The 25297-nt window shown below is 36.0% G+C and overlaps 1 protein-coding gene across 2 annotated transcripts in view; it reads left to right on the top strand.

Moving 5' to 3' along the window:
* Positions 1-1333: 1333 nt before the first annotated feature.
* The window catches only part of ANO3 (anoctamin 3), a 378658-nt gene continuing 354694 nt past the window's right edge, over positions 1334-25297 (top strand). For both annotated transcript variants that reach the window (XR_011337490.1, XM_069857456.1), the window contains exon 1: positions 1334-1541. Coding sequence is in view for 1 of the 2 variants with exons in the window: in XM_069857456.1 (XP_069713557.1) it covers positions 1388-1541 (154 nt within the window). In the remaining variant the exon portion in view is untranslated. The remainder of the gene's footprint in view (positions 1542-25297) is intronic.

The raw sequence follows: 25297 nt of genomic DNA on the forward strand, positions 1-25297 counted from the left end.
CACTTCAAGGGAACTGTTCCCCAAAGTTACATAGTTGTTGGTCTTTTTTTTTTTTAATAGCTGGGGTGTGCTTGAGAGCTTTTTCTGCACAAGCACATGTGGAGCTCCTTGCTTGCCTGGAGACAGAGGGGACCAACAGCAGCTCAATTTCAAGCTGACCCATGTTAGCAGGGGCAGCCCTGAGAATTCACTTCTAACAGGCTAATTTTAGAGCTTTTTCTATTTGTCCTGTTGTTGCAGGACAAGGGACTGTTCAGTAAATGTTGCATGGCTTCATAGATTTTTCTTGCAATATTAACCTTTTTTTTTTTTCTCACTGAGCAAAGAGAAGCTGAGGGGGGTGATAGGGAGCTAATAGCTGACAGATCACCTTTTCTCTAGCCCAGGCTTGGCCATTTTCCTGCTAAAAACTCTCATGCAGTAAGTTTTCATAAACAACAATTCATGCTTTATCGGCTCTGCTGTTCAGAAGGGAGATTTCAGAGCTGGTTGTGCTCTTGGAGGCCTCCCAAGCATCCCCTCCCCGGCTCCGGGCGCTCTGTAGTTTCCCAACATCACCAGTGGGTGCCTCTCTTGGCTCTGCTTATTGTGCTTCCCGGCCGGCTGGTGGGACAGAGGCTGGTAAGAAACGGATCATTTCATTGTCTTGAATGCTCTTGAGGTTTAATTGCATCTAAAGAAACAAAAATTTAAAAAAACTCCAAGCTTTCAAATATTAATCCACTTCTTCCTAGTGCTAGTAACATTAAGGAAAAAGCTTTTTAGACTCAAGAGTCTAAGAAAGGATGCTTGGTTTATTATTTTACTGGTTTTGAAGGAACGGTGTAGCCTGCAATCGCTTATCTTGCTGCACACATCCCAGACAAAAATCTGAGTGTTCACCAAGGGAACAGAACCGTGGTACAAGCAACTTCCACGCTGCAGCTGCCAGGCTGGCGTGCAGGATGCACTTGTTCCCATTGGTATTGCTTGGCCCCTCCCAGCTGGACCAGTGGGGAACAAAATGTGAATTAGACTTTTTAAACAAAGTTAGTAAGCCCACAAGTTAGCAGACATACAGATGTCTCCAGTTACCCTTGTTAATTTTGTAGCAGCTGCATAGAAATGCTATATTGTTGTCACCACAAACCAGAACTTTTTAAAGTACTAGTTTCCTACCTTTTAGAAGAGCTGCAATATTTAGCAAATGCTGCAGATCTGGAAGAACAGCTTCATGAAAATACAGTCTCTAAGTCATTGGCTTAAACTTTTTGCACTATTATAGTTCGGGGAAACTTTTTTTTTTTTGTGATAATTTATTTTTCCCAGGCTTGAGAAAGCTGAACTTAAAGTGACTTCTTCAGTTCAGCTTTATTTTCATTTTGAGTTATACTGAGACCTTCTTACAATGTCAGCTGTGGTAATTGAACTGGATAAGCTTTCATCAGATGCAATTGAGAGCAAAAATGATTCCATGTCAGTTTTTAAGGAAGGAAAATTCAGTGAATCCCTTGTTGATCATCACGGTCGTCAACTTCACTCTTCACATTCTGCACCAGCTGGTAAGCATTCATTTATATAAACTATTTCTGCAAATCTGTGTCTATTCATCATGTAACATATTGCAAGGAAATTGTAAGACTCAATAAGGAAAACACAGGATTTGTTGCTGTCACATGCGTGAACTACATGAAATAATTTTTGCTTTGGATAAAGGTAAGAATGTGTGTCTCTCTTAAAAAGTCACTGTCTCCTGAACACTCTTACATGTGGGATACTGCTGGCAGCAGACCCTAGGAGGCTGTTACCTTTGCATTACCTGGAAGGTGAGCTTTCTGTAGCAGATGACATAGTTTTTGTGGAAGTTTGAGCAATTCAGCAGCTGCTCTCATATTAGATGGTGCAAGGCATGTATATCATCTGTTATGTCTACCACTGTGTCATCTTTTCTGCTTTCACCTGGCATTTTTTTATCATATAAGGGCTTGTAAGGAGTGAACTGCACATGCTGTAAGGTTGATGGGGTGTGTTTTTGGTTTTTTTTTTTTTCATTATCAGTGTGGCTCATTTTATTTTGTGACTGTTGTTTCATGTATCTAGGATAGGTCCCCAAAAATGTCAATGAAATATCGTGAAAATTCTCTGAGAATTCATGGTCATGAAAAATAAAGTGTGGCTGACTTGTGTATGCTATATAACAAAGAGAAGCATCTGGAGTTAATCAATGGAATCTCAGTTATACCCTAAAGCCATCTAAGGTATTGGATGGTCACTGCATCTATTTACAACACCTTTTAGGAATGACTGCTCCGGTTTTTGTGGACTACAAATGTATTTTGACTTGCATGACTCCCAAGGGATAATTTGATTTGTTGCTAGTGATCAAAATACAAACAAGAGAAATAGAGAATGCCTGAATGTGACACTTTATCCTGTGACAGGGCAACCAACCTGCAGTGGAAGACTGCAGCTTTCTCTTGGCTAAGGTAGGTGAATATGAAATAAAACTTCGGTTTTCCTTTTAAAAACTATGTAACAAACTCTTAAAACACTTTTTTACTTAGAAATTCAGTTACTTGGGATACTGCTCTACCTATTCTTTTGCAGGAAAACCAGACAACTTGTGTTTTAGCAGGTTTTAGTAATGTCAAGAATCAAACGTCTGTCTATTCCCCTGGGTTTCTGTAACATAACATCAAAATTACCTTGCCTACTCCTAAGAAGTGCCAGTGAAGAGTTTATGCCTGTGCTACTTCATATACTTTGCTCTGTTCCCTAAATATAAAAATAATCTGTTCTAGCCTATCCAGTCAGTCAAGAACAAACTGAACCTTCATCGTGAACAGTATTTTATTTGTGGAAAAATACCATTCAGGGTTCTGCAGGAAAGAGATAATAAAAAGCCAAATGTCCTTGTTGGATTTCTCCTCTTTGGAAAAATAATGATTTTCTATTTAGAAGAGTTAGGTCTTGCAAATATTTGTTGCCAACAGCATTTAATATTCCTAAAGCAGGAAAAGTGCTAGCAAGTATGATAAATGTGTTGTAAGAGCATGAAGATTACCTGTTTCATGTTTTTGCATCATGGAAGGAATAAAAAAAAAATGTTGGTATATTGTCTGAGTATTGTGGGGTTTTATGAATGATGACTTAAGGCTAATGCAAACTCATGTTTTGCCTTTTAAAATTTTCTCCAATATTTCACCAGTGTTTAAAGTAAGGCAAACCCTTTGTAACTTCCAGGGTTGAGTTGGCTGAAGTCTGAATGGAACAGTGTAAAGAAGTCCTATTTGACTTTTACATGTCGCTTCCTTTTAGGAACTTCTACTTGTTAAGCCATGGCTATTGAGGAAAAATAAACAGCTTTTACTTATACTACAGTAATGTTTCCTATTTCTTCATGGGTAGACTGTTTTCCAGCAAAGATCTTTCATATACCAAATGAGAACTTTGAGCTACAGGAAATAACTGAAATTTCACTCTTGATATTCAGGTGTGGATTTCTTTTTTCAGATAGCAATAGTAGTATGGAAACCTTCTACAAAATCAACATCCTACATCAGAGTTGCTGCTCTGATGTTTGCTAGTGGTGACTTCTCTGCCTCACAGAATTCCACCCTTTATAGTTGCAGCCTTGGGAATCTTAAACTTAAGCTTAATGCTGCTTTAGATTTTCAGTGTTTTTAAAAGGTATTTCAAGAACTCTCCTCTAAATCTCTCAAATTACCAACAAATTTTAGTTAAGATACATAAACTATGAAAATACAAATACTTAGTGTGAACCTAGAAAAGAGCAGCAATGAGGAAAGAACAAGTCTTTTTTTTTTAATTCTGTTCAATCTGCTGTCCACCTATTCAGTTGCATTGTGAGAGGTTTAATATTTAACATGTATTATACTGTTTGTACTATGATATTTTGTATGTAAAGCAGGTAATTCAATATAGAGATGATATCACTTAAACTTTTCTTAGGTGTTGTGTTTAAAATTAACACAACAGTGCAAATAAATAAAAGTGAATGCTCTGGCAAAGTAAAATGGTACCCTGAAATTGTCTGATGTTCTTGGAATGGACAATGGAAATATTATTAGAAGACCTGATGTCTTCATCAGAGTCACTGGGACAGGAAAATATTAACCATATTTTTTTTGGACCTGCTTTAACCCAAATGCATTGCAATGGGATATGAATTACTATCAGTCATCTCTCTTCTTAAAGAATAACAGTATAAATAAACTTTGTTGTCTGTATATCTCACTTCATTTTTCAAATCTGAGGCAAGTACTAATTCTGAGGTGTATTTGGGATCTCCAGTTATGGAAGACTATACTGCAGACAGTAATAACTCTAGACTAAGAAAAAATACTGTTCAATTAATGTTCTGTTCTAGAATACAGACTTTTTCCATGCAGAGCATTATTGAAATCTTTGGGAGTTTCTATGGCAGTATTATACTGAGCCATTGTTTAGAAAGACCAAATTCTGAAATGGGTGACTAAGCTCAGCTGACAACTCCTCCACAAGCGCAACAATGAGCAATGTTTGGTTTCCACGGCACCTGGGTTACCTGGACTCTGAAAAAAAGTGAATAGAGCAGTAATACTTGAAGACACAGCAGATCATGTGGAGCTGATGGGGTTTTATAGATGCCAAACTATCTTTAAGAAATTAAAGATTTTGTTTTTATTTATATGCTTCTTATTCCACAAAGAATTTTCAAATACTCTATGATAACATGAATGCCAGTGTCATATCTACACCAATTCTTCACCACTGGGCAGCAGAAAGCTATTCATAACATAAAAATATAGAACCAGATCTCTACTGTATTTGCCAGGGCAGAATTTCTGCCAGGGCCTCGTGTATTTTTAAGTTCAGACTCCTCATAGGAAGTGAAGTTAATCTCAATATTCCAGCTGTAAATATTTGTGCAGATTTAAACCTTATTATTGCTGATATATGCGGTTCTGCTTCATCTCTGGTAAGCCTGGAAATGACTGAAAACATTCAACCTACAATAACAGCCTTTATCTTCTAATCTTTGTTTTACAACTGTAAGACAAATCATATTCAAAAACATTTCTGCACACAAACTGTCTAATGCGTTCCTACAGATGGTTTTGTCCAAATAACTTTATCAAGGACAAAGAAACCTTTATATATATATTTTAAAAAGCATAAGACATGAGCAATGTCTTAGTAGTATAACTGATAGTGGTGGGGTCAGAACACAACCATCACGCTATTTTGAAATGAGACATGCACTAAATCACACAGGTTTGACCATGACCCTCGGTAGAATGGTACAAGGCTAGAGAAACAGGGGTTTTTTTCCCTGCTTCTCTTATGACTCCTTTACTAATGAGATTTTTAGAAGAAAGGATGTGAAAGTCATTTTTCATAGAATAGTTGCTATGTTTCAGAAGTTATTTTTATTGCTGTTCTATTTATGTATTAGAAAATCACCCATACTCTGTATGATAGTACAATATGAATAAATTGAAGTATTAAACCTGTAGCAATTAAAGTGTTAATTAAGGGCACATTCCTGCAAAATGCTTTGATCCATGTGGCATAAACACAGGCTAACGGAGTGCTCAGGGAGAAGAAAATGGGAGTTATTGGGTAAAGATTATCTAACTGTGTAAATACTTTCAAGTGTCTAGTATTTTGTGTTCAAGACCATCAGTAGTTGGTGTGTATACAGAAAGGTAACAACTGTATTTTTCTGTTATAGCAGAGCCCGATGGGTAGAAGAGCCTTTAGGAGTTAGAAAAGCAATTGAAAGATTCCTGTCAGGAAGGTCAATATTCAAAAGCAATCCCAATTGTTATGCCGTGTCAAGCCAATATTTAGTTGAAAGCCACCAATAAACATCATTAATTCAGTAGTAGAGCAGAAACGTAAGTTACTAGCAGTCTCCTAACTTCAATGCAGAAGAATATATTTCATTATTTTTGAGAGATAACATTATTTTTAACTTTAACTTTACCTTGGAGGCAGAACTTTGCTATGTCTAAGTTGCTGTAAGTTAATTGCTGCCAATTTTGCAACCGAAGAGAGCATCTTGCATGGTGATTGCAGGTGGAGGGAAACGGGGGGGAGGCATATTTGTTTCATGTGTGTGTTGAGGCTAAGACTCCATGCTATGTAGTATGTCTTCAGCCAAGTTGAGACTTAGCGCTAGCAAGAGTCAGTCTTTAGTTTGAACAGCAAAAAGATGAACTACAAGCTACAGCTGTAAGATTTCTCCCCTTGGAGTTACCCACTGTACCAAAATTTCATTAATAATATGCAAAATAAGCCTGTAGCTAATGAATAATCCAGTGTTCACAGAGAGGCCTGACGGCCTGAGGCATTCACCTTTGCCCCTGGCGGTTATGACTTCTAGCCTCACATGGCTACAATAAATGGAAACTAAGCTGGATATAGAAATCTAATTTTTCCCAGAGGTATCGTTTCTCTTCTGTGCTCTTCCTTCCTCTAATGAGCTATTTACTTTAAATTTGAGAGCAGGGTAGGTCAACTAACTCTGAGTAAAGACACTCTAATGATTTGTAATTGTGGTTTTTATTTCCTAAATTCCCTCAGTGGCAATGAATGAAGGATGCCAGCACAAAGAATATGCTGCCCTGGCACATATTACTAAAACTTTCCTTGATTTGAAAGGTGAGGTTAATACTTACAAAACAGATCAGTGCAAACTTTGTAACAAAGGTCAAAAAATGGGAGGAGGGTCAGGTCTGAACTGCTTTCCTAGAGAAAAGATATAAGATAAGATATAACATAAAAAAGATACAAGATAAAAGATAAGATAGCACAGCATATCTTACGCCCGCAAAGTCTGAATACAGCACTGAAACGCTTTGTATTTTAGTTGTTAGAAGAAGTGAGTCTGTATGCTTGAGCCTTTTCTCCTTGAACAATGACCACGTAGGTCTCCAGTATATTACAAGATTCAAGATGGCTAAGTATGGATGGGGTGGTCACTGAGGTGTTTAAAGTCTCTCAAAATATGAAGTTTGAGAGTATGCTGTTAAAACAACATGACTTAAAAGCACAAGTCTGAAGGTCATGAATACTATAAGTAAAGTCAACTAATGGCCATGTATCAATAACTTTGATGGTAAGTAAAGAAGCGTCCTACTCTGTTGATGCAGAATACATCTGTATTCCATGTTTGAACACAGATGTTCCTATAGGCTGTATCTAGACAGTATGAAATGAGAGAACAAATTATATCATTTAGTACATGATCTAGAAGGTATTGCTTATGATTGTTTCTTTCTTTTGTATTAATAAAACAACCCATATTTGGATTTCTGTTACACCACCATAAATGCACAAAAACTAGCAGATTTTCTAGACCTCTGTAGAATTTATATTAGTATTGTAGTATGACCTAATGTAACATGAATTTTTTAAAAAAAAAAAGCCCAAACCGCTTCCTCAAAACACAAGTTTAGTAATATTTAGAAGGGAGATCATGGGAGAGAGAGAATTATAGAGTTATCTGTGCAGGCAGCTGAACGTTATAAATAGAAAGAGTTTTGAGTGGTGCTGGAAGAGACAAGTGTGGCTTTTGAAAAGCACGTGGTGAGAAAGAACTTGGCTGCCTATTAGTCTCAACCCTAAAATGTGCTGGTTTGCTGGTAAAATAACAAATTGAGACGGTATCTTTAGAAAGGATGTACTCATACATGTAAAAGTATTAGTAATTATTTATATCTTCAGCATATTTTTGCTCTTACCTTTGGGGGAGAGGGTTGAAGGAAGGTTGAAGTCGCTTAGATCCAAACACATCAATCTGTTGAGCCAGTGCAATTAAACCACACTTTTTGGCTGTATGCATATAATAACAAGAATTAGCCTTGGGTTTCTGGTTTAATGCTTTGATAGAACACTTAAGGTGACTATTTTTAAATTACAAGTGTTCTTTTCTGTATCAAAATGAAATAGATAGCACTTCAAAACAGCATCCTAAATTACATCATGTATCGCAAATCTTGTAAGTCATCAATAGCCTTCCTTATTTTGTTGCTGTGCTTCTGTTTTGCTATGTAATGCAGCGTGCTTTATGAAAATTTATATTGCAGTCAGCACTAATATAAATTATTTCAGAGTGTTACCAGCAAGAAAGATAATAAAATATATTTTGCAAACTTGGTTTGAAGGAACAGAATGATATATGTTGAAGATGAACTGTGTCAGTCTTACCCAAGTCCTAAAGTGCAAGCTCATTTCTATAGTGCCTTTTTCTTGCATATTTTGAAAGAAAGAATTTTCTTGTACTTCCTTTTGGAAATAAAATCCTCTTTCTGATATTTATCAGTAAGGTTTTCTTCTGGTAGTTGCTTTATATACTCTTTTCCTTTATTTCTTTGTTTTCTCCCATTCTTTTCCTTGCAGCATAAGGATTAACAGGTCAATTCACTGTTAGTCATTATGGATACAAAGTCTGCTGGCAGTTAGCGTACTATGCACGGCACTGAAACTGAATAAGAGATTAAAACTGATTTCTGCTTTCCCTACCTAGGCACTGAGAAAGGGATAAATAATAGAATTCCTTGAAGTGACTAACTGGAGTTGGCCTATACTGCAAGGTTTTTCTTATCTCGTCTTGGTATGTCTTTGCCTTTTATATTCAAAATGTTTTGATTTTGACAGTCCTAAGCTGCTCCCACATCTCTTTCCATTCAAAAGTTTTCAGTTCTGCAAGAAAAGATTATAAAATATTCAAGGAAAACACTCTTGTAGGGGTATTCATTTACTCAATCTTTCCTTCACTCCACTGCTTTCTGCTGAACCTGAACAAGGAAGCTAATTAATTATTTAAAGTGAACCACTGTCAAAATCTCATGTTGCTATGTCTTAGATTTATCCTCCAGATTCCTGCTGTCGGATTATATTTTGCCAAAGGATGAGACATAAAAGGTCTGCACAATTTGTCTTCCAGAATCCTCACTAAGGCAAACTCTGTTAGTACAGCTTTAAAGAGGCAAAACCTAATGAAAAATAAGATCTTACCCTGTAGGTCTTGCCAAACCACACAGCTTTTTTAACTCAATGGCATTATGACAGACTGGATTATGACCAGTCTTTCAGAGGCGCAACTGCTGATGTACATCAACCAAGAGTATAATTATATTCATCTGTGTGTTTTCCAAAATGACTGTCCTAAAAAATGTGTAGATGCTTAAAGCTGTCTCTGAGAAAACAAAGGACTGTGAAAAGAGGAGCCTGATTTTGCTATAACACTTGAGTTGGCTGATGACTGTGGTTCTGTGGAACGCCTGCTATGAAGTGTCAATTGTTGCTGCTCACTTCTATTAACTAAACTTGATGTTAAATTAGAAATAGAGCAATAGTAAAAATAGTAGATGTATTCTGGGTAGCACTGATATATTTCATTTCTTTCTGTCAAAATAAAGAAAGACAAAAGATTGAGTCATTCAGGAATAGGGTACTCTGGGTCTCTGTATATTTATGTAACCTTTTTAATTTTGTTTATAAACACCCAAGGAGGAAATAAATCTTCAGAATTCAAGGACAATCAAAACTAAGTTGCACGAAGTTTATTCCAAATGTTGGCATCTTACAATTCTTGAAAATGACTTGGCCTTGTTCTTTGAATAATTTGTGTAACAAATGGAGCGGGTTGTTGGTAACTTTTTCCTTAATTTCTGGAAGAACACATTTTTGTACGGGCTTTTCACACAGGATATACTGAGCTTGTTCACTTAACTCAGGAAGGAAATATCAAGGGCCATCCAAAGAATTACAAATAGGTGTCCCGCTTATAGACATTTTGTCATCCTCAAAATTCACAAAGTTTAACACAGTGCATTTTTGGCATGTTCTACTCTTTCTCTAAATAGTCTCAGTTACAGTAAAAATAAATGTGACATCTATTAATTATTTTTTTTTAAAAATCAACTTGTTTCCCAATGTTATAATTTTGATATCCATATGCTTTCCTTCTAGCCGTCTTTCCTTTTCCCAGCAAAGCAAAGCAGGGAAGATTTGGGAACTCTGGGAGGGAACTGTTACTGTTTTCTATCCATAGGACTTAGAGGAGTTCCCATTCTAACTCGGATTGAAATCTACCTTGTTTTCCTGTCCTGTTTCTGGCAGCAACCAGCGTGTGCTGTTTTAGAGGAAAAGAGAACAGTGAAGAATCTTGTTGGCCAGTGCCTCTTCAAGGATATCCTACCATTTGACCTTACTAAGCAACACTGAAGTCCTGTAGGAAATACGACACTTAGCTTGAGGAATATCAGTCTTGAGTTTAGTCACTTGAGACAGAAGCTTCCTCCACCCCCCTGCCCCCCTTCCCCCCAAAAAAGACCTTGTAGAACTAGTCATGATTTTCAATAAAAACTCTCATACCTAACACTGGGAATTTGACTTACCTTTTATTCATGTTGTGGCACCAATGTCGATTCTTTTCTTTATATATCTTGTTTTCCAGAGTTCCACAAGGCCTGTTATTCTTTCTTCTTCATAGCCAAAACATATTCTTCTCTCCCTTTTGATTTACTTAATACAGAGCAATTAAAACAGTCATCTCTGCTGCTCAAATTCCTAACTTTTTCCCTGACCTTTGCACAAAGGTAACATTTCTCATCTCTCCAACGTTTTGGGGTCAGGTTTTTCACTTCATATTGCATGTCTGTGTCTTTTTTTTAGCATCTGTTTTCTCAGTCATTCCTTTGTACTTCTCAGTGTTGTAGTGACAACTTTTTCCAAGTATATCACGCAACTTAAACATTTATCTTCAGCTCCTATCTTAAAACTGATTGTTTAACTTTGAGGTACTTTCAGTACTGCAGCTTTTCTTACCCCACTTTTAATATTCTGACTTATGTCATTAATAGGGCGCTTTGGTGCAGACCTCTTTCAGAAGTCTACAAAATTGTATTTTATATATACATACTTTCTGTGAAGAAATTAAAATAATGAAGGGAGTTAGAGGTTGATATTATAGGCAATTTTTTTTGAGTGCAGTGGATGAAACTGCACAGGATAGGGTTTGATGCATGCCATCTATATGAAACAACGTCTCCAGAAATAAGGAGTTTTCTCTATTACTTAGGTAGTTTTTTGAAAAATAAGATGTGAGATTGAGGACTCCCAATTAAAAATAATCAAACACTAAATCTCCTTCTCATTTTGCACAGCTATGGTTCTATTTAGCATTTCTGGAAAAACAGATCGTAACTGATGTACCCAAGACCATAAAGGAGCTGGTGAGACATAAACTTTATAAAGTGTCCTGTGGATTTTTAAGAAAGTAAAAAAATAGTGAATGCATTTTTCTTTTTTACCCCAATTACATTATTACTTTGGAATGTTTTATAAAGCTTACCGGACATACTTCAGCAAGAATAAAGCATATCTTTTTCTTCTTCTGGAAAGGAATGATATTTTTAAGATATCAGTAATCTCTTTTCACAAAATAGCAAAAATATACATGGAAGAAGGTTATGTTCTGTTAAAGCCGAAGAGAAAGGCTGGTATAGGAATTTGAGTGCCATTTTGTTTCCCACGTGATAGGCATCTTATCTTTACCTTTCCAATTTTAAAAGTAGGTACAGCAACGGCAAGGTTTTCTGCTGCTGAAGAGTTGAAAACAGCCATTCATCCTCAGAATTACACCTTTCTGCTTCAACTGAATGATTTACCCCAAACTTGTAATGCACCCACACATAACTATTAATCTTGTAGAATATCGCCAGAGAATTTCATCTGTGAGCATAAAAATTGTCTAAATCATATATTGCAACTCTTGTGAGAAGTCATTTGGAAGAAGTGAGGATGCGTACAAAGACAATTCCACCATTTCCTCTTAATCAGAGAAAGCTTCTGGTGCAGAGGTCATTTACTCATATTGCTATACTATATGTATTAATCTGTCTTTTAAAAAAAAATCATAAAGCAACTTCAGCTATTGTGAAGGAACAGTTGAAGTAGTTTCAAAGAAAGATGTTTCACATTATGGGGCTTTTTATTGAAATGCAAATTGATTTGTTTGCAATAATGCTTGATGATAGCTCTGCAGAAATGAATTTGTATCTAATGGCTTAGAATGAAAAAACAGTTTAGCTGGTTTTCCTGCAAAGATGAGGGAGAGAATCAAGGAATTTCTTGGATATGCCAAGCTTGTGGCAATGTGCCTCTTGAAGCCTTTTATGCGGTGATCTGAGATCTTGTTAAAACCTGAAACATCTTCTAGTGCATATATAAGTATGTTGACTACTTGGAGAACAGATTGGGAAGGAAACCACTTGGCACTGTCAGCACTCCTTTGTTTGCTGCTTTGCATGCCATGTATGAGTGAAACAAAGGTATGGGTGCAATCCACACTTAGGATTTGTAATGGCAAGTAAGACATAATCATGCGCCTGCATGTTCCCTCTTGCCTTTTGAGAAGATACTTAAAAATAAGGGATACAAAAACCAGATGGATGTTACTAATATGAAGCTACCCCATATGCCACGTTGGCTTGTTGCTTTTGTTCAAACTGTTCTCCAAAACCAGTTCTGATGATAATGTCACAAGTTTAATGATGACATAGGACTATATTTCTCTGCTTCTGCATAAAGCAGCAGGGCAAAATTTTTTTCTTATCTTTTTTTTTCTAAAGCAGGAGAAAAAGCCCTAAATATGCTGTTTGAACATATGAAAGAACACACCACTGTTAGTTTAATCAGGAAAGGCAGTTCCACAGGCTTGTTCTGCAACACCATCTTTCATTAGTAAAGCACTGGGAAATTTTTTTTTATGAGTCAGAGCAGCTACTTGAATAGAGCTTTGACCAGAAGTTTCCTTTCATGACAGGTGCAATTATATTAGGAGAATGTGGTTCTGATAATGTGTAAGGACTTGAGATAACTGTCATGAACCTGATACAGACAGTAAAATTTTTAAGGACTTTCCATTCAATAGTACATTTTCCATACCAAACAAATGCAAACAAGCCAAATCCTTTCCTCTATTCTCTAACAAATTCACCAGTGTCCGAATCACCTCCAAATGTGCCTTTGTTCCTCACATTGAAGAGGATGATCAGTTGTGAACGAAAGCTACAGCACACAGCTCTCAAGAAATCCAAACAGATTTTGTAAGAACTGTTTACGTGAAGTCAAGGATTTGAGTGTTTAGACTGAAGCAATAATTTTGTTCCCAAAGTGGAATCCTAGTATTGTTTTATCTTCTTCTCATGCCATTACACCATTAATTACCTTTTGATGCGTTTTATAATGATACAATTCTCCATAACACCGAGAATCCAAGCAGAAATACAAGTATCTCTATTTGTATTTTTCGGGAGAAGATTTCTGAAATTGCTGCTGTGGGGGTAGTCATGTTGGGCAGCACGTTGCTAATGCAATAGTGTAGTGTTCCGTCTTGTCTAAAGCTCTTGTGATTCTCTGGCACTGTCATGTATCTGAATTTTCCTAGGAAAGAGATACTGAGTGGCTCGACAGCACAAAGTTCTTTGTTTTTTCTCCTCTGCACTGGTACGCACCAGCACGGGCTCTGAGATTGATTGTTTGAGAAACCCTGGGCCTCGGTCTGCGTTCCTTCGTGTTTGTCTTCAGTATCATGTAAGTTGAAACTGCAGTCCTATTGACTTGAATCTCTGTTAATGCTTAAAATATTCTCTAGCAGATAATAATTGCACAGCATCGGTAGATGACAAATACACTGCATCTTAAAGGTAAAATTCCTTTGTTGATTATTCCTTCCTAAAACGTTAAATGTTGAGAAAAAATAACAGTCTAATCTTATGTGGATTCACACATTAAGTAATTATCACAACTTAGTCTTTAAATATGAGTAGTTACACAAGATGCAAAAAAGATTAAATTATCAAGAATTTCCAAAGCTGAATTGGCCATGTTCTAGCAGCATATACTTAGGCTAAAATCTGGTATCAGTGTTTCAGTGTGTGTAGCTAAAATTAAAAATCACAAGGGGCAGTGAGAAGAGTTGTAAGCTTAGTCATCTCAAAGAGTTTCTCCACTTCTTTTGTGAAGGTTTTGCTTTATGGAAGCAGACAGTGAAAATTATATCCTTTAATGACAGTATATGGACCTCTCCAGAAGTATATTTTTATTTTTTACAAAAGTATAAAATACCCCTCTGTTTGAAAACCTGTCATTAATGGGTTTTGAGGGTAGACAGCTGGTTAACAATTACCATTAATAAGGAATTTCAGCAGTGTTAATTGAGTTTTTGTGGTTCTTGACACTTTTTTGATTATAAATTTTTTGCAATTCTAGCACATAAAAAGGATGATGATTTTCAAAACACCTTTTATGAAAATGACACTTTTAATTACTAGCTTTTTGCAGATTGAACATACAGCCAAAGTGTTTACTTAAGTAAGAAATCTTGATATCAGTCACTTCTGTGATATGCATTGCACTTTAGATCTTATCTTAAATCTTATCTGATTCAGTGACACTATTAAGTAATGTGGGCTTTGAATTTTTTGACTTTGCATCTCTGCTAAGGAGGAGTGTTTCTTAGCATCACCCTATCAGAATCCTGAAAGTATAAGCGCTATGTGGGAATGCTGCAGTGCATGTTATTAAATCTCTGGGGAAAAAATAGTAATCCAATAGTTCAGCAAAAACAAAGTGTTTTCTGCTCACTCAGATGGCATTTACTGCAGAAACTAGACACTGTACAAAGAACAGAATTAGTAATTTAGATGTGACAAGATATTTCTTCATCTTTACTGCTTCTGGACTGTTTAATATATCTATTTAGCTTGGGCAGAAGTTAGTACTTATAAGGAAAATCATCAGACTTGACTGTTGGCATAAGAGCATCAACTAATTAAACATTCAAAGGTCCTTTCTAAACCACAGTAATTTGTGAAAGCTCTTTTTGTAGTATCTGGTTTGACACACATCATAGTTTTTATATGGTGTATGTTAAAACATGCAACTTTAGAAGGTTATGTCTTTCTGTAACTAACTTGGCCTTTGAAGAATGCTGGAGAACCAGGTGTAATACGTAAAAGGTGACAACTTGGTCAGGAGTTGGCTTAGCTATAAGATAGATAAAAGTTGGACGCTATATTACTCCTGCAACCATAGTTGAAATTTAGGGCTCTGCGTGAGCACAGTTTTCCTTTTACATAGTACACTGAACCAAGGCTGCTGTGATAGTATTGCTATTTCTGTATTCTTCTATTACTTGGAAACTATCAGTAGATGTGACAACAGATTTTTTCACAATGACTATATTTGACACAGTATTCAAATAAGGGATTTTCCACAGAAACTGGGAGACCTGGTGCTGATTTAGGCTAGGAAAAAACTGGACCTTAAGTTTTCATTTCCTTGTTTATTCTCCAGCCTTTCCCCTTTGGCCTCTTTCATGCCTTTTCTGGGCTGCTGATAAGCCCTATATTTGAAATAAGAGGAAGGATGTGATTGTGGAGGCATTGCATTCACTTTGAAATCATCTGTCACCATTTGAAATGCTGAAATTCCTTTTACTTAATTTTTATTTCTTCAAGGATTTCTTCTTCTACCTGTAGGAATTAGTGTATCACAAGCTAGTTGCTCACTGCTTGTCCTTTGCCATGATTTTATTTCCTGAGGTCAGGGAGGCAGTAGCTGGTACTGCTTGGGATGGTATACAAAACCAGTATTGTTCACCTAAATTCTACTAGAAAATTCAGAAGGGACCGACTTTGAGACTAGAGTTTCCGGTTTTTTATTTACATGGAAACAGTGGTCTTACAATTGCACCATAGGTAAAGTTACAGAAGCAGTCTCTGAATTTTTCAAAAATAAGACACTTCTGTCTTCTTTTTTGTTACCAGACTGGGGCAAATCTACTCAGAATGCAGCTCAGTGTGGAATTTTTAGGACAAAAGCTAGAGTGGGGCATGAAAGCTACTGTCTATTGATGAGAAGGAAGCATTGCATTGCTTAACTAGTGAAATCTATTGCCATAATTATTTTTCTTTTCCAAAATGCTGGAAGTCATCTTTGATTTGCCTTACCAGAAATTACTTTGCTAATACGGTGATTCTGAGACATTTAACCTCTGTTCTTATCACGCAGTCCTTCTGCAGAACATAAAAATCATCAGCATGGGTACAACTTCATGGCTAATTTCTTTTCATCTTGCATATTCCTCTATCAATAACCTTTCTGACTCCTTTTCTACTCAATTAATGTGATGGAAGATTTGTACCTTGTAACATGACAATCCAGGTCAACAAGTACTGGGTAAAATGTGTTTTGCCTGGTTTTATTCCTGTGTTTGCAGTATCATTGATTCATTTCTTTATATGAAAGGAGTGTTACAAAAACAAAAGCTCAGCCTTTGCTTCCTTGAAATGTTGGAACAGAAAGTTTCATACTCAGCTTATCTGTAGTACAAACACGGCATTTTCCAGGAGGCAAAGTTTGGACTAGCTAGCTATGTCATGTCCAAGCCAAGCAGAGTCTACCAGGGAGAAAAAAGACCATTATCCTCAGTCAGAACTGATTTTTCTTTTTTTAAGTGATGTGCTAGTGGTCCCTGCTGTTCAGTGGTTTCTTTAGAGTGCTTTGGTTTTCTTAAATTTTTTGAAGGATAATGGACTATTTCTAGTTTGGGGGTTATTTTTTGCCTTAAATTTTCCCCTGAAGAAACCCGAGGAGGTCACCTCTACCAAATGAATGCAGTTTCTTTAATGTCTTTGCCTATTAATATTGTTCTTGTCCTCAATGTTTATATTTTATCTCCCATGCTGTGGTTCTCTCTCTCCTTGGAAAGAATTGGAAATAGAGAAAGGATGTGATTGATAGTTCAACACGCCCTCTTTAACATGAAGAATGAAAAGAAACACCCTTCCCAGGGTAAATTTATTTTCCAGCAAAATATCTTTTTGGATCAATTCTAAATCTCTGCTGCAGTTTCATATAATCTTTGTATAGCATTGTCAATGGTTCTCTAAACATATACAAATGTGGCTTTTTTACTACTATGTTTTGAACCTATTTAATCTGCATGGCCATTAGAATTATTTTCATTTTAGCCTAAATTATAAAGGCTTGAAATGTGTAACTGGTTTGAGTTGTAGTTGACCTGTCATCTTGGGAGGTAAAGCAACAAGGTAGAGGCACTTCTTCTGATGTGACTTTTCTCTGTCTCATATTGCTATATTGCTTTTCTGGGTTCTTCCTTCACGACCAGTGGCAGTATTCTGAAACCAGAGAAAAATAAGGCTTCTTTGCAGCTTTCAGGAATGGAGTTTTTATAGGATCCTATCAAGAATGTGTTTGGTTACGAGTTGAGAATGTGTAGGGGCTCATAGGGCCAAGGCATCTCCTGGAACAGTGCTAAATGACCAACCTAGGAGTATGGCAGTGGCATGGTACCATTGACATTCATGTTAGTAATTGCCGACCCGTGTTAATTTCTGATTCATGCAAAAGGGATTTGCTTGGAAGTACAGCGTCCACCACTCAGCATGCCAGAGACTGTTCTGATAACTTGCTATGTTCCACACTGATAACATCATAGAAAAGACCATCACATGCTTCTGCCCACAATTGTTTAATTTACTGGCCTCAGAACGTTGGCACGTAGGAGCTGCGCAGAAAGTATGTTCATTTAACCAAAATGCCATTGAGAAATTTTCTTCCTTGTTGAGTTCCTAGTTTAGAAAGGATAGAGAAGGCAATTACAGCAACTGGATTTTGTACACTAAGGTGTTACTTATAGGGCTTTGTATGTTTTATGTGCTAAACAACCATGTTGTACCATGGTGTGGAAAGGAGGGCAAAGGTTTTTCTTTTACGGCAGTTACTGCTTTTCATAGACTATTTGTCTACACCATACATGACAGAACAACAAGATCTGGGAGAAACAACTTGAAACAGCAGTATTCATGCCAGATCTGTTCTCCCAGAAATTTCCAGATAGGATTTCTTCCTGGAGGATTAACATGCTTCCTCTTCCCCATCCTCTTAAGCCAAGTGCTTAAACAAATTCAGGAAGTTTGACTGCTCAGCAGTAATTTTTACTGAGTAATGTTCTGTTTGTTTTATACCAATGTCTTTCTTTGGGATGGTTCCATGGCATCTTGGTAAGGTTAGTTTTCATTTCCAGAATTTTGAATCTAATGTTTGTCTTGATACATTCCTGCTTCACAGTGGGTCAAATTATGGATCAAATTAGAACTCTTGTTCAAATAATCTTTTTCAGATTCAACTGAATTTGTGTTTTCTCACTACTGTCCAGTCTTTGTTTAAAGTGATCTGACTGTTCCAGCTCCATGAACAGAAGGACTTGCTTATTTAAGACAATAGTAGGATCAGGATTGGATATTTAGATGTTTTGGTTTCTTCATTTGTGCTGGCTTTAGGAAACTGATTAACTTATGTTCATCTCAGTCCTGTAACTAAAGATGTAGCTGCAGTGTGAAGTGTTTCAGGGAAAACCACAGGGCAGGTATATGCTGTATTACCTGCTCTGGTAGTTGCTTTATCTGCATGTTCTTCCTCTGGACTATACCTGGAAATTAATCGCCTTCTGTGATATTCATATGGGTATAACCACTGCTTTGCACTCCATTGTTTCACGATGTTTCTCATATTATTTTTAACACCAAAATGTTTCAAAAGGCCTGTCCCTGTGTTCCATCTCTACTTTCAGATTTGAGAAGTAAATAGGAATAATTTCTTTTAAAAACTTGAAGATTAATGTTTTGGAGAAATATTCTTTTTTATCACTTAAATGCCCTGCAGAAGGATTTTTCTTGTTTCATTTGGTTCCTGTGGAGGATTTTCTTGTTTGAATATGACACTATGTAAATATTTGGTAGTATAAATATTAGCATAAGTAGTCCCACGTATCTGCTGCATAGAAGTTATTTGTTTTCACAGTCTTAACCTCGGCTTATTTCCTTCTTTAAAGCTCAACTTTTGGCTTGCCTTACACAATGATCACACAGGATTCTGGTAAACTTACTTGTAAAGATGAAAGCACCAAAAATGTATAAAGTTACTTACATCTAGTTAGAATAGAACAACAGGTTGGAAAAGACCCTTAAGATCATTGACTGCAATCCTTAGCCTAGCACAGACAAGTCCACCACTAAACCACGTCCCTAAGCACCACGTCTACACATCTTTTACATACCTGCGGAGATGGTGACTCAACCACCTTCCTGGGCAGCTTGTTCCAGTGCTTTACTCCTGTTTCAGTGAAGAAATATTTCCTAATACCCAATCTAAACCTACCATGGTGAAATTTGAGACTATTTCCTGTCATCCTACTGCTTGTTACTCAGCAAAAAAAATTCTCTGGATAGATTTCATAAGCCTTAACCTTTCTCTGAATCATTTCTTTTTCAAGATACTGATACATTTCAATAGCAATGATTTATCAACAAACTAAGATGGCTATTATAAGTTAATATGTTCATTATATTGGGGTAATTTTTAAATTATTTCTACTTATCTTCACCCATTTTAGGTGTTGGTATATGGTATATTGTGATCGCATTCTGTAAGGAAGTCTGAACAAATTTCATGTACTTATTTTATCAAACAGACTAGACACATAAATTGATACTTTTCCATAGTTTCACAGTAATTCTCAATATATTTTTTTTAATTGACTTGATATGAATTAATCTTGAAAAAAAATGTTTGTGTGCTGTAGCCTTACAGAGAAAACCAGACAGGTAAATCCTATATGAAAATTTTCTAAACATTTGGATATAGGAAGAAATGTCTGAAATTGTGTTAAAGAATTCAGTACAGATAGAAATTGTTACTACAGAAATTTTTAGAGCTTGCATATAGAATAGAGAATAAATACTGTTAATTATGTGAGGGATGATTAATTGCAAATATTATTTTGAACAGATTTTTTTCCACTACTGACTGATGAAACAAAACAAGTACTAATTGAGTTTTTTACTACCAAGTAAAAAACATGATCTAGAAGAACAGACAAGAAAAAGTAACCTTTGCAGGAAGAAGATTGTTTTGTGATAGAAATATACATATGATATGAAGGTATAGGAACAAGAATTTTTGGTTAATTCTTAACTTGGAAGAATAGATAACAAAATGTATACTTATTTGAGGAAGACATCCTCAACAGAAGCAAATATTGCAAAATGCTAATAGATAATCTATTAGCAATGTGATGCAAAATTTTGGAATAAGTGTGGGTAAAAGGAAAACTGAAGTTTTAAGGATGGATGAAGAATTAAATGCAAAGTACAGTTTCAGTCAATTAGGTCATATCAGTCCAAACTCTTCTACTGCTTAAAACAAATATCCTGGATTTAAGTAAAACACAGTGTGAACCAACTTGGGAAATTATTACTTAAATTAGATGGGCAATCCCATTTCATAGAAGAATTGTAAACTCTTTGACATGGTTAGAAAGAAAGAAATTTGCCCAAATGATATGTATTATTGTAGGTGTACTTTATGGAATACTTTCCATTGAACTTAAGTTACTTGTGGGAAATAATGGAGAAGCCTCACATCTAGGATTGTCAATGTTTGGAAAACAAGAAAAAAGGAATTGTTTTGGTTTTTTTTTAAAAAAAAAAAATTCAAAGTACATCTTAATGTGAAAATTTTAAAGATTTTTTTTTGCCCAAGAAGTGAAATTACATGTTTCCTATAATTTTCTAAATAAAAGAGGGATATGGATAGCCTGTTAGCAAGTGGAAAGGCTTTTATTGAATCCACAGTAACAGAGTTACTTCACAGAGCAAAACCCTTCAGTTCTTCTCTCACATATTTGTATTCCCAACAGAAATGAATGAGTCTGAACAAATACAATCACTATGACAGCACTTCATCTTATTATTTTTATCTTACATTAGTCTTGTTCCCAGGCTAGCATGTTTATTTGAAGCACGTATGTCAGTTCTTGACTGCACTATTGCTTCCAGATATATATGACTCTGGTCTGAGTGGCTAGTGACAGTCCCTGTATTAAGAAAAAACATTTTATAATGTGTTTTGTCTAGCTGACTATCAGTGAATCTTGATCATTCCTTCTTGGAGGCCCTTACAGTCACCTATAAAAACATTATGGGCAAAGACAAATAAAAGGGTGCCAGGAATTAAAACACTGGAGAGGCACTGGTCCAAGAAGTGCAGGATCAAATTTGAATATATTTGATCATATATCTTTGATCATATCATTACTGTAAATTTTTCATCATCCTCACTTTGGCCTGTAGTTCTTTGTCAGAGACTGACTTCTCACAGAGAACTTTTCTGACTTCCTATTGAAACCATAGAGTAATAGAAATGCACGTTCTCCATCAGAATTTACTTCACTGTATTAATAAGTTTAATTTATAGTATACCATATTCAGTATGGTTTTAAAAAATTATATTAGTCTGTTTTTAACACTTTTGTCTCTAATAGTCCTAAATCATGACTTCATATGCACAAATTGGGACTGAAGAGAGAGGAACGGTTTTTTAACCCATACTAGTTTTGAAAGCTTCAATATTTGTCTTATAGAAGCTTTAAATAAAATACGCAAGCCATTTATTTGGAAGAAAAAAAACCCAACCCGAAACACAACAAAAAAACCCTCTCAACTCTTTCTCAGCTGAGATATTTTTGTTATCTTTTGTTTTGAAGGTGAAACAGAACAGAACTGGAATAATGATGATTTGGATAGAAAAGTTTGCAGTATTTATTAACAGGTTCTATGCTAGTTTTTCTTTTCCAATAGGACCTTTTATGGAGAAAATCAGAATAGGGTTATATGTTGAATATAATTGGGCCTTTCTTCACAAAACAATAGGGTTACTATTACTTTCTTATGGCTAAGAATTTATCTAGTTATAGACTTAGTCATTATGATATTTTTTTGTAAGTGATTGGCTTTATTCTCCGTAGCCCACCTTTAGTGTTACAGTTCTGGTATCCCTTGAATAAACAGCAATTTAAACCAATGTTAAACTCAACTATGGCTGGCGAACATGTGACACTTTAGCAGATTTAATCTGATCTGTAGTGCTCTGCTTGGCTTAAGTCTGTCTGGGATGGAGTAGTTAGGCTTCTAAACAGTACAAATGAGTGTTTTATCAGGTCCGTTTCTGTACTGGAGCAGTTGTTTTCATGCTTCGTGTTAATTGATTTTAAAATGCTATCTTTTATCTTTTATGTGATGTTTTGTCTTTCAAATGTTCTCTTAGTGACAAGAATGATATTTTAGGATGCTTGTGCATCAAGACTCAGCTTTGTTGTTCAGAACAATTTCCGATTTTAGAACTTGGCCATTGTTATCTTTTTAAAAGCATTTTCATATTATTTTTTTGCACTGTTGAGTTCTGTAACTTTTAATATTCCATTGGCTATATGGAAGCAAATTTCATTGTTTCTGTAGCAGCAACCTTCCTTGGCAATAAAGATTTCTATGCTATACTATTACTAATATCTTGTAAATCAATTATTTTTATATAAGTAGGTCTCACAAAATAATACAAAGGATATATTAAAAATTTAAGAAACTTTATGGTGTAGGGCTGCTTTTCTTGATTGAAAGCTAGATTTTCTTGAGAAATATTTTGGTTATGAGATAAGAATTTCTAATTATTTTTCATATCATAAATTTAAGGGTTTTTTTTTTTATTCCAGTAAGAACACGGCAGCTAATGGGTACTCTTGATCCTGTGCATTTAAATTCTGTATTTCCTGCACATCATATGAATTATCATATTTTATATCTTATTACCTTATTGGGGTTTTTTAAGTGGTCTCTTTTTGCAAGAGGAATTCAAGACTGAGGGACTTAATGTTGAAGTCCGTTAATTTAATGGACTACCTTGAGACTGTTCCTGTGGCTTTTTCCCTTTGTGTTGCTTTGGAAACATGAATGTGGCCTGAGAAAAGATTCAGAGAGTGCAGAAGGCTGGCTGGGTGTCACCTCAGCTACCGCGGGATTGACTCAAAGTTTCTCTGCTGCCCCTGATCTTAGTTCTTACCCCAGTAAAGGCTTTAAACAGACATAACTGGCCTTTGGCTATTTTCAGGCCCCTGTGTCAGCAGCCCGAAGGAACAAATGGTGGAACTAGTTAAAAACCCATCCTCCTCAAATTCTTCCTGGTCCAGACGCCAGAATGAAATAACTGAGAATATCTTGCTGGGGTGTAACTGGACTTGGCTTGATAGATGTCATATTTCAAAATACGAACATGTCAACAGTTGATGAAGTGCTGTCTCTGCTATTAAAATAAACAAACTCTTCTGTGTTTAGTTCTTGAAGAGAAGAACTGAATACAATTAACAGTTTCTGCATTATGTAAACCACATGTTAACCTTTTAAACCTAAGGTTTGCACACTTTAAACAGTTTAGAAAATTTCTCAATAAAACAATCTGCTTTCCTTCACAGCATGTAGAATGGAGAGATAATTTTTTGAAAGGTGCTGTATTTCTTTTTTTGCACGCCTGAAGCCTAAGCTCACTGAACGAGCTCTTCTGTGGCTGCAGAGGTGTAGGACAATTGTTTGCTTGTCTAAGCAGCTGTTCCAGTACCACTCACTGCTCCAGCAGCAGTGTCCCAAGGACAAGGTCATCTGCTAGGCTGAAGGTTCCCTTCTGCTTGCTATTGGTAGAATTACAAAACCTGGGATGTGAGTATGGTCTAAGAACAATGTCAGACTGAATTCAAACCCTTCAGTGGTTTTTGGATGAGACCAAACATGCGTACATAAAGCAGCCAGATATGATTGGTGCTAGGACGCAGACTATGAAAGAAATCCCTTGCCATCTGGTATTGTTGATAATTTATTGCCATGATGTCTTGCAGATGCCTGTACATGCTGCCTTTAAGAATAGGTGTAAATATTGATCTCTGTCATTATCCTTAAAGGATGTAAATACATTTGGGAGGAAGGATGTGACAATAATCTGACCAAGAACAGTTATGTGCAGAGGAAAAGGAAACAAGTTCTACACAGAAAGTAACCTGTATCTATTATCTATTAACAATTAAAACTCTGATGGTTAACTGTTGACAGTATTTGGTGAGCAGTACTAGTTACTGCTATTTTCCAAATGGAATTATGTGAACATCTCTTTGTATTATCGTACTTCCAGCAAGTGCCATTCTGCATTAACAAAATCCTGTACGCTCTCTAGCTAATCCATAGCTAATCCAAACATAACAGTTTGTAGTGTGGAACAACCCAAGAGTAAGAGGCTGTTTTATATACAGGTCTTTTTTTTGTGTGTTGTGGTTTGTTTGTTTGTTTGTTTTGGTTGAGTGAGTCTTTATGATTTTACTAATTAATCAAAATAAAATAAACAGAAATATCTCAGAATCAGATGGATGGAAAACATATTTCCAAACCCCGATTTAGGAAGATCAGTTGCTGCATTTTGTTTCAGTGTTTGTAGCAAACGACTCATGCATACAGAAGAATTTCAAATTCAGAATAACATGACAGTTTCTAAAGTCAGAATTACTTTGTAAATTGAGTGGCTTTATTACTACTTACAGCAGGCTTAAAATGCTCATTATTGTAGTACAGATGTATGGTGTGGGACAGTTAATGTGACTGAGACAATTTGTACAACACCTGCCTGACAAATACCAAGTGCCAAATTCAGTAGCAAACAACTTTTAATCATTTCACTATGTTACATGCCTTGAAAGTACATCTAATTTATACTGTGGATGTGTTTTCCTCAATGAAGCCTTTTGGAAGAGAGGTAAAATGTATGTTATGGGTAGCCCAAATAACAGGTTTAAATTATACCTTTACCAAAACCACCTGGTGACTTGATGTCTGTCATGCTTGAGTGGTAGTTGTTGAGTTGAGATTACACTGCGTGTGTAGATGGCTGTGAAATAATTTTAAGAGCAAAAATTAACTTTGAAAACAAATCTATCCAGGGTAGCGAAACAGATTGAACGTGCTGCCTAGTAGTGTTTTAAGTTCATGAAAGCAAATTTCCCAAGGTGGGGAGGGGAGGGCCATACAAAAAAAAAAGCTAGTGTATGCAAAGCAAACAACTACAATGGAGTAGGCAATGAGTTACCTCAAAGAAGGCAGTGTTAGAGATCTGTTCATTTTGCATTTCTTTTGAAAATGATTTTTTTCATTATTTGTCAGGTGTGGAACTCTGCATTGATCACGTGCAAGTGTTCAAATACCTGTTTGCAGCTGGTTACGCTGTCAGTTAAGGACTGAGGGGACACAAGTTCTCTTTATGGCTAGAACTTTAACTCAGCTGCTGGTATTGTCAAAAATGGGTAGAACATAGTTTTTCTTTCTGAGAATAAAAATAAGACTCAAAG

Source organism: Phaenicophaeus curvirostris, chromosome 5 (genome assembly GCF_032191515.1).
Source record: "Phaenicophaeus curvirostris isolate KB17595 chromosome 5, BPBGC_Pcur_1.0, whole genome shotgun sequence".
In the NCBI taxonomy this organism is placed as follows: domain Eukaryota; kingdom Metazoa; phylum Chordata; class Aves; order Cuculiformes; family Cuculidae; genus Phaenicophaeus; species Phaenicophaeus curvirostris.